At 56.3% G+C, this 9,455-nt stretch overlaps 1 protein-coding gene across 3 annotated transcripts; it reads right to left on the bottom strand.

Moving 5' to 3' along the window:
- Nucleotides 1-3,679: 3,679 nt before the first annotated feature.
- On the bottom strand, nucleotides 3,680-8,215 carry Tmem121 (transmembrane protein 121). Of its 3 annotated transcripts, XM_041638970.1 has the most exons (3): nucleotides 7,769-8,075; nucleotides 5,738-6,059; nucleotides 3,680-5,590 (listed from the first exon to the last, which is right to left on the bottom strand). In XM_041638970.1, exons 2-3 carry the CDS (start codon nucleotides 5,873-5,875, stop codon nucleotides 4,919-4,921), a joined length of 810 nt encoding a protein of 269 aa, XP_041494904.1. In that variant the 5' UTR covers nucleotides 5,876-6,059; nucleotides 7,769-8,075; the 3' UTR covers nucleotides 3,680-4,918. The 3 variants fall into 3 exon arrangements, with proteins under 3 accessions (XP_041494904.1, XP_041494903.1, XP_041494902.1); XM_041638969.1 differs by lacking the exon at nucleotides 7,769-8,075 and adding an exon at nucleotides 8,093-8,215 and having other exon boundaries at nucleotides 3,680-6,059; XM_041638968.1 differs by having other exon boundaries at nucleotides 3,680-6,059.
- Between the last annotated feature and the right edge of the window lie 1,240 nt (nucleotides 8,216-9,455).

The following is a 9,455-nucleotide window of genomic DNA, read 5'->3' as shown; positions in this document are numbered from 1 at the left end:
CCAAAGTCCATGCATCTTGATGGATCCAGCACTGGGAACATTCCTGCCACCAGAGAATTCCCACATACCTGCAGGCTTGGCACACACCTGCCCCACTCAGACTGAGCTAAGGATAGCCCTCCTTGCCCACCTCTGGTTGAGGAATCCTTTGCGTTTATTTTCTTCTCTTGTTTTCACAAGTGAAGTTACTCGTGTCTTACCATGGGGGTAGTCCCTGCTCCTCTCTTTATCCTAGGCTATCAGCAAAGGGGTTCCTAGGAGGCAGGGCAAGCCATCTGAATGAGGAGAGAGTAGAGTTTTCTGGCGCTATTGCTTGGTATCTTTCATGGTTTCTTCGCTCTCGGGAATCTGACCATAGGAAGTTTCACCTATTAAGATGAACGGGCTTGATTTTGATGAATTACAGTTTTATTTTTCTTTCTTTTTTCTTTTTTTTTGGGAGGGGGTGTTTTGTTTTGTTTTTTTTTTTTTTGCTTTTTGTTCTTTGTTTTGTTTTGCTTTTTTGAGACAGAGTTTCTCTGTGTGGCTTTGGAACCTGTCCTGGAACTCACTCTGTAGACCAGGCTGGCCTAAAACTCAGAGATCCGCCTGCCTCTGCTGAGTGCTGAGATTAAAGGCGCGCACCACCACCACCCGGCCAGGTTCATTACTTTGAGGCCACTGTTCTACAGCAGATGTGAGTGTGCTTGGGAGTGGAGGATGAGGAGTCACAGGTCCAGGCTGTCCCCTGTGCTGGGACCAAACTGGTAAGGACAGTCTGGCCCTATCCCATCATCACTCCAAATAGTATCACAATAAACAAAGATCACATGGGCATTCCTAAGCATCCCTCCTTCCTCAGAAGCCCTAGCTTGGGAGCCAATGGGACCCAAGGCCTGAACTAGCTCCTAGGACAGCCTCTATCTATACCTTTTTGCTCTGCTCCCATGCTTGGTCGTGCCTGGGACTTGACTTTGAGAGCTTGCCACAGTGTCATGGTGGCAGAGAAAACATTGTCTCCTGGTCCCAAGATCAGCATCCCCAGCTCAACGGGCAGCATATCATAGCCTGACGATATTGTTTCCTCTTGGCCCGGTCCAAGGGAGGCAGTAAGGACCTGGCAGGTGCTGCCCAACACAGCTCACCACAGCCCACCTCCTCTGACACTAGCTCGTGTGGCAAGGACAGAACTGAGGTCTTCGAGGCTTGCCCAGGCCTTGGCACACCAGAACACAGTCCTCGCCGCTGCCCTCGCCCCTTACAAAAGCCTGGCTAGGGAAAGGTAGAGCCAAGAGTCATAATGCACACAACCCTCTCACCTGTACCAGAAAGGGGCTTAGATAGGGTTGGTCTACAGCTTTGCCGAAAGGAGAAAAACACCAGCCCTACCTTTTTTTTAATGGGGCTAAAGATTAGCTCAGTTGGTAGAGAGCTTGCCCATCATGCATGAAGCCTGGGTTTCATACAGCACTGCTTTTTTAAAAGGGGTGGTGGGCACGGTGTTCATGCCTATAATCCCAGCTCTGGGAAGGTAGGGGCAGAGGATCCAGAGTTCAAGGCCATCATCCTCAGCTTCATAGTGAATTCAAGGCCAGCCCGAGAGACGTGAGACCTGTCTCAATAAATAAGCAAACAAACTGTACAAGTCAAGAAGGTGGTACCTATATTCTCAGCTGCTCAGGAGGCTGGGGCAGGAAAGGCACTGGAACCCGGAAGTTTGGGGACAATCTATGCAACAATATGAGACTCTCATCTTAAAACCTAATAGTTCGACCAGGCGGTGGTGACACACATCTTTAATCCCATCACTTGGGAAACAGAGGTAGGCAGATCTCTGTGAGTTCAAGGCTAGCCTGGGCCAGCCTGGACTGAAGAGTGAGTTCCAGGACAGCCAAGGCTACACAGAGAAACCCTGTCTCAGAAAACCAAAAGAGAAAAAACAAAACAAAACTAATAGTTGGGAAAGCTAAGAGGGATTCTGTGTACTTGCTACTCTTGTGGAGAACCGGAGTCCAGTTCCCAGCACCTGGCTGTGGGAACAAGTCTTGAGCACCATGAGGTTAGGCTCCAGGTCTGCAGACTTGTGTGGACTTTGGCTAGGATCTCAGATCTCGGAAAGGTCAGGCTCCCTACAGCAATGCCGCTGTCTCCCGGAACAGTACAAGTTGAGCACACAGCAGGTCCCAAGCTGGGACGTGGGTATAGGTGGTTAATGTATCAGACGGGGACTTCTCTGACCCTTAAGTGAGTCTTGCTCCATGAGTTAGAAACATCACGTGACCTTGCCCGGGAGGAGGGGAACAGCATGAACACGCTCTTGATGACATCAGGGATGGGTCAGCCCCTTGGAGGGACACAGCACCTGGGCACAGCCTTGATGCCCGTTTCTCTTTCTCCGCTCCCCACAAATGGGCTGAGAGCTGCCTGTCCGCATTGTCTGCATCCTGAATCGTTTGCCCACACGCTCAGGGAGCATTTCCCTCCCCAGACCCCACAGGCACGTAAAGCATCCTACCCACCACGCCCTCCAGTGCCCTCCAGTGCCCTCCAGTGCCCAGCCACCCGTCCTCTCCCTCCTTGGGCCTCCTTTGCTGGTTGGTTCATTTGTCTAAAGTACTCTGGAGGCTTAGCCTTTGACCTGTGACTTCTTGTACGTCATACAATCTCAGAATCCCCTCCTTCAGGATCCTCACAGTGAGCACACCCTGACCCTCCATTCCTCCAAAGCCCATCTGAGGGCTAGAGCCTAGAGCCTAGGCAGAGCCCTCCAGACCAGTTCACCTCACAGGGAGTGGCCTCCAAGTCTGTTTACTACCCGCCTCCCTGCCCTTTTGAAGACATCAGCTTCCTTACCCAACGCTTCAGCTGAAGTGTTCAGTGGGTGCCCCATGACTACAGCTATCCCACACACACACGGTACCTTTCCCAGATCTAATCACATAACCCACAGCTTACATCCCTGGGACATTTGCTGTTTGAGGGCCCATGTCCTAAGAACTAGCTCTGCACAATGCCTCTCCCAGACGCCCATCATACCCAGTCTTCTTGAGGTTCTTGGGTCAAGGTCAGCCACCTAGCACCGGGATTTATTAACCAAGAATGAATTGAGGAGCACAAGGGGACCCCTAGCTCCCCGCTCCACAAGCCACCTCAAGAAGTTAGGGAGGGAATGGCTAGATTCAGGTTGATGTAAACACTGGGACCAGACAGATAGGATGGCCCTAGCTTCAGCAAGGGAAGGACACAAGCAACAGCCCAGACACTCAGATTTACAGATCACCTCTTGAGCCTCATCTGTTGTGCTCCCCATCCAAGACGGCTCAGAGCCAAAGACAGGCAGGGTCTGCCACTAACTGAGGAACTCTTGCAGGTCACTCTCCATACTGTAGGCCTCCACTCTCTAGGCTCATGCTTGGGTTGCCGTGTCGTGGGAGTGTGGAACCCAGAGCCAAGGCCTTCAGGGTGCTCATCAGGCACTGCGGGATGTAGTCAGAGGTGGGGACAAGGCCCAGCATGGAAGGCAAAAAGAGAGGCACTGGCCACACTCCACCAGGTGAGGGGTGTAGCCATGGGTCCTCCCTGTGCCCCTGAAGAGCTGTCTCCAAAGACAGCTGCTTGCAAAACAGGTGACTCTCAAAATCCAGACTCAGAGAAGCAACTCTCTGGGTAGGGAAGGGACATCCAGAGGTGGGCACAGGGATGGAGCTACCCTACCGTGCCCAGCTGGATCCACGCCCCTCTACAACAGGTCAGACTGGACAGCAGCCCCCCTGCTCTGGATCACAATGATGCAGATGTGAGCACTGGGCAATGCAGTGAACACGGGCCTGGCAGGTCATGGGTCTGCGTGGTGCTGCAGGTGCCAGGCCTGGAAGATATGTAACCATTACCCCTCACAGATAAGGCCCTTCAAACACCCTCGCTGAAGACCCCTGCCACAACGAGACCCTCCCAGTCCCAGTGAATTCAGGGTAGAGGTCAGGGAGAGACCGCCTGCAGACAGACGGTCAAGGTCTGTGCACTTGGCCAGGGCACTGCGGGACTGGCCAGCGTCTGGGGCAGGGCCAGGCTGGGGTGATATGAGGCCAGACCGCTCTTCTGGCTGAGGCTGCACGCAGCTTCAACTTAGGAACGAAGCTGGCACCTGATCCCGTTTGATACTGGCAGTCATGAGCCCAAGTCACCCACAGGCAGATAGTTTGTACAGGAAGAGAAGAAGTATAGGACACTTCTGAACCCGAGTTGGGAAGGACAGGGACATAAGGCCTGGACAACTGTAGAGACTGAGGAATAGGGAGAGGGAGGTCAGGATACCTCAGGAAGAGCAGTCTGTAGGGGCAGGCGCAGTGAGGTGGGAGAAGAGTGTCTCTGACACAGGGCCACAATGGACCCCACCCTGGAACTACTAAGAATCACCTGAAGAGACCCCAGAAATACCTGCTTGCTCCAGAAGTACCTGGCTGCCCCGGGGTGCCCAACACTCACCAGTCCTTGCCACTCTGCCCAGTTGTTAGGCAGGGGACTTGTGAAACAGGAAGAACAGCCAGGCTTTGGGTACAAAACTGTAAACACAAGTCTTTAAAATGACAGAGGCCGCCCTGGCCCCAAACTCCGAGCCAGGGGCCCCTACCATAGGTCCAGATCTCCTGGAACATTGCCCTCCCTTCCCACCCTGGCAGCCCAGCGGGGGTTGAGGCTTCTATCTCCACTCGGGACCAGGCCTCACCCGCTGCCCTGTGCATCGAGGTGAGCCATTGGAGTGGAAGCTGAGGGTCCGCGGTCCAAGAGATTCCTGAGATGAAGAAGCAGACGCGCCCCGGAACCCCAGGCACTCACTGCACAGGTACTCACAGCACCTGTCCCTAATGGGAGCCTGCCCCATCCCATCCCATGCAAACCGCGCAGCTAGTCCAGCGTCTGTGCGGCCCGCGGGGCCCTGTCACGTGTCCAATGCATCACGAGTGGGTGAGGGTCCGTGGGGGCGCACTGGAGGACCATGCAGTGGTGGAGGCGGCGGCACCGAGTTGCGCTGGGAAGGAGGCGGCTGCAGCTCAAGCGCAAGCGCAGGTGGTGGAAAGTCGCGAACCTGACGACGGTACTCGAGGAACGTGCAGGCCTTAGTGGCCAATGCCACCACGTTCTTGCCCACGAAGATGGCTGAGACTCGGCTATCTCGGAAGAGTGCCATGTTGGCGGCACGGGCTAGCACGGCCACCACGTTGACAGTGGCGAGGCTGAGCACCGGGTACAACATCATCTTCTGTGGTGCAATGTGCTCCCCTTGCATGCTGACCTCGCTGAGCGCCACGCAGGGCAGCACCAGCAGCAGCATGTAGCAATAGAAAAAGGTGAGGCCTTCGGCCCACAGAGGCAGCCCGGTGCGCGGTGGCTCCCAGAGGTTGGCCTGCATGTCCAGCAGATCCAGCAAATCTAAAGCCACCCAGAAGAGGCGACCACGAAGGTCCTCGCGCTTTCGGAAGGTGCGCACATACTCCATGCGATCTAGTGCCACGAGCAACAAGAACAGGCCTGGCACGCACACTGACAGCAGCAGTGTCAGTGCCTTGCGAGCCACCGGGTCGGCCGCTCCACGACGCGCCGCCTTGTAGTTCTGAAAGATGAAATAGAGTTTGATCTCCAGCACGAAGATATAGAGGAACCAGAGGATCATAGCGTAGCCACGCTTGGCAGTGCGCACCTCGGCACCCACCCACACGGCCACGTAGCGCAACACCAACAGGAAGCACACATCGCCTACCAACACAATTATGCACACGCCGATCTTGCGCGGGCCCTGATTCTGCTCCACCAGGTATGCGTCCATGACTGCCATACTTCCCATGATCACCAGCGTGGTCAGGCACACGTGGCGCCGGTCAGGAGGCGGCAGCACCATGGTCAGCGGCCCGGGCTCGGCCCTGGCGCGCAGTCCTCACACAAAGCGGGACGAGGTCCTGCTGTGTCCCAGAGAGCAGCGAACGCAACGCTCAACCCTCCGGCATGGCGCCGCGCATCCGGGTGCGGGGGGTTTGTCCAGCTGCCTGGAGTGTGCTGCCGCTCCCAGCCGGCGAGTTCGGAACCTGGGAAAGACCAGATACAAGTCAGATTGTGCGGCAGAGTGGCAAGGAGGCTAGGGTTGGCAGGGAGCACGCCAGCCTTCCCAGGCCTGGCTATTTCCTGCGTGTGGTGCTGTCCCCACGCCCGGTGCAGGAGGCCTCCTTGGACGCACGCACGCGCCGCTGCTAGCACCCGAGACCTGGAGCCCCGGAACGGGGCCTCCAGAGGGCGCTGCAGCCCCACCTGAGGGACCGATATCATTCCCGCCACCGCCAGGAAGGAAATGGAACGGAAGTGGTTCCCCCCACCCCCCGGCCGCCACTCTAAAAGCCCTGGTGATTTGTCACGGCTGGACCCAAACCTCCGTCTCTCCTGGCTCTGACACCCTGGACCACAACGCCCGGACTGGCGGCTTTAGGCCACTTCTTTTGGAAGGTTCTGGGCATTTTGAGGTAGCTGTGCTGTACTAGGCGCACAAGGAGAGTTGGAAACCCAGATCTCACCCTGGAGACAAGGCACTGAGCAAGTTTTTCAATCCTAGATGGACCGTCATCCAAAACCTGAGATACCCACCCTCCAAGTCCCTCGTACTTTCCTACGACTGCCTTGTACCCCACCACCCCCCTTTCCTCTACCCACAGCTCAATCTCTCCCCTTCCTGAGGCTATCTAGGGCAAAGCAGATCATTATCTTCCCTGACCCACCACCGCTAGCCCTCGCTCCGGAGAAGCCTCTGGAGAAGCGCTCCTCTCCTGGCCACACCTCCTGCTGTACCCTCTATCTGAATCAGCACACTTCCAGTTCCTCTGATGGGCTTCTGCTGCTGGCTCCCCTCCACCTTCAGGGCCAACCTCAGGAATGCTGTGGCAAGACCGTCTCTTCGTAAGTCCCTAAGACTGGCTGTCATGTCTGTGGTACCCAGAATGTGGGTACTGATATCTGGGCCTGTTCACACTCCTGGCAGCCTTCACCCACCCAGGCAAAAGTCACTTCCAATCAGGGCTCTCCTCTCCAGCCTCCTCAACACCTGGCATGAGGACTCTGTTTACTGTCCTGTCTAGACAAAGACATAAAATTTATTGTCACCCGTGACAGTGATGTATTCCTCTACAGTCCATGGTCCCTTCCTCTTCTCAGTTCTTGCCCCTTCTGTTCACCCCCTTGGGTTCTCAAAGCTACACCACAGCTTTACTAAAGTGTTTAGGGAGTCATCTGCCACACCAGGGGCCCAAGGATCCACACACTCCAGTTTCTCAGGTACACACTCCATTTTCACGCCCACTGGTGGCACAGGCTGGCCCCACTCCTGATCACCTGGGACTCCATTGGCTACAGACTAACACTGAGAATTCCCTTCCTCTTAGCGATTGTCCAGGCCAAGTAGTCTCTGCTGGCTGTTCCTTTCTCCCCATCATTTTCACGCCATCACTCCTTGCTCAGTCACTGTCAAATGCCAAACGCCACGAGCAAAAGGCTTTAAACCCCTAGGAGTGTCCTGGCTTCCAGAAAGCCAGAACCCAAGCCTGTCGTCCCTTCCCCCACACTCTGTCCTAGCCATGTTCCAGGGACCAAGCCCAGGTCCACCTGCCCTGGGTCTCTCATACCAGGCCCTAATGTCCATCTCTACCAAATCTGCCCGCTGCTCTAACATCACACACAGGTTCAGGGCCTCCAAGCTCCAAAATGCCTGCCTCTCCCTCAGGTTTGCACAGACCCCCTACTCGCTTGGTACCTCCAAAAGAGAGGCTGAGGCAAGGAAGGATCCTCCCTCCTCGACTCCGGTGAGGAGGGTCTAGCGGCTCCCAGCAGGTTGCGTCTCAGTTTATCTTTCCCCACTAAAGGTTTCCCCAGTGATGCCTGGGCCTGGTTCCGCCGCCATGCAGCTGCCCCTGCCCATCCCACGGCCTGCAGCCTGGGGGCGGGAATAGCACAGGCCCAGCTGGCAGCCGCTGCTGCTGCCGCTGCCTCCGCAGCCGCCGCCTACCGCCCAGCTCTGCCGACCAGCTCGGACCAGCAGCCCGCCTCTGCTGCCCCGCCGTTCGCATCCCACGCCTACCGGGCCGGCCAGATGCAGCGCGCCGGCCGGCCCCGCCGAGCCTCAGCGCGGGGCCCAGGCGCTTGGTGCTGCGCTCCGCCCCTCCACCGCGGGCACCGCCTCCGGTCGAGGCCCCGCCTTGCGCCCCTGGGACGCTCAGACCCTAGCCAAGAGAGGACCCGGGTCCTAGGGCCGTTGCTTAGTATGGGTTGCCATGACGACAGTTCTGCGCAGCTCCTGCGCCTATGACAGGTGGCCCAAGGTGCCAGACAATCTGGCATCCACTTCAGACCCCCGTGGTCTATCTCTTGGCCTCAACACACGCAAAAAAAAATCGTCAGACAGGTCTCCTCAGTCCTCTTCACACCCTGAAATTCCTCTGTAGCCCTTCAATCTCAGACCCTGACGGCCACTAAAGTGATTCTGCTCACCTACAACAGGCAGACCGCTGGACCCGGACCCGCGGAGGTGGCCAGACGTGGGGACGGGGCTGATTTATACCTCTTGGCCAGACCTCACCAGAAGCCCACAAGGACACCCTTGTCAGGGCCTAGATCTTAGCTTTCTAGTTGTATACCTTGTGGGAGACTCTCAATCAGTATGAGGATGGGAGTGCATCAAAGAGAGCTAACTTGGCGCTCGACTTGACCTAGCTCCGTGTCCTGTCCTCGCTGAGCGCCCTATTCCTAACCTGCTATGCTGATAGCAGGGTTCCCCTGTCACTAGAAGTGGATAACAGGGAGGCTTACTGGTTACCTACCCTTTCCATGCCCCCCCCATCCCCTAAGCTGCAGTGTCCCTCTGGCAAGCATTGAGGATGGAGCTGAAGGGACTAGAAGGGATGGAGCAGGGCTTCCTCAGCACCTGTCAGCACCCTAAACAAGACACTGGCTACACTGGTGGCCAGTTCTGAGTAAGTGGTGAATTCTGTTCTGGTGACTAATCTGTGGCCCTCCCTTGGCCCTGGGAAGCTAGAATAGCAAGCCATGGTGGGCCCAGGGCGGGGGGAGAGGGCAGTTCCAAGATGCCCATCAGTAGAGAAAAGTAGGGAAGAGTAGTAATAAGGAGTATTAATAGCAACCAACCCTCTCATTCCTCCTAAGTTGTGCAATGGGAACCCAAAGCTAGCCTTTGCCCAGCAAGAGGCCCTACATCTTGCAATGAATGATTTGTATCTCCTCAGCCTCAGGGATCAGAGGGCTGGACATCAAGGCCAGGCCAGACCCAGCATGGAGAGAGGAGGTAGCAGTTCAGCCTGGGACCTGGGAGCAACACATCCTGCCAGCACCACCACCCTATCCCGTCCAAGGTTGGGAGAGGGGTACTAGGAGGAGAGGGATAGGCAGCCCATGTCAGTCCTGTCTGGTCTGTTTCTTGCTCCTTC

This window comes from Microtus oregoni, unplaced genomic scaffold, assembly GCF_018167655.1.
Source record: "Microtus oregoni isolate MIOR12 unplaced genomic scaffold, Mior012 000056F_ref0000123, whole genome shotgun sequence".
Classification (NCBI taxonomy): domain Eukaryota; kingdom Metazoa; phylum Chordata; class Mammalia; order Rodentia; family Cricetidae; genus Microtus; species Microtus oregoni.
The sequence above is the reverse complement of the archived record's forward strand: the minus strand, read 5'-3'. Positions and strand labels throughout refer to the sequence as shown.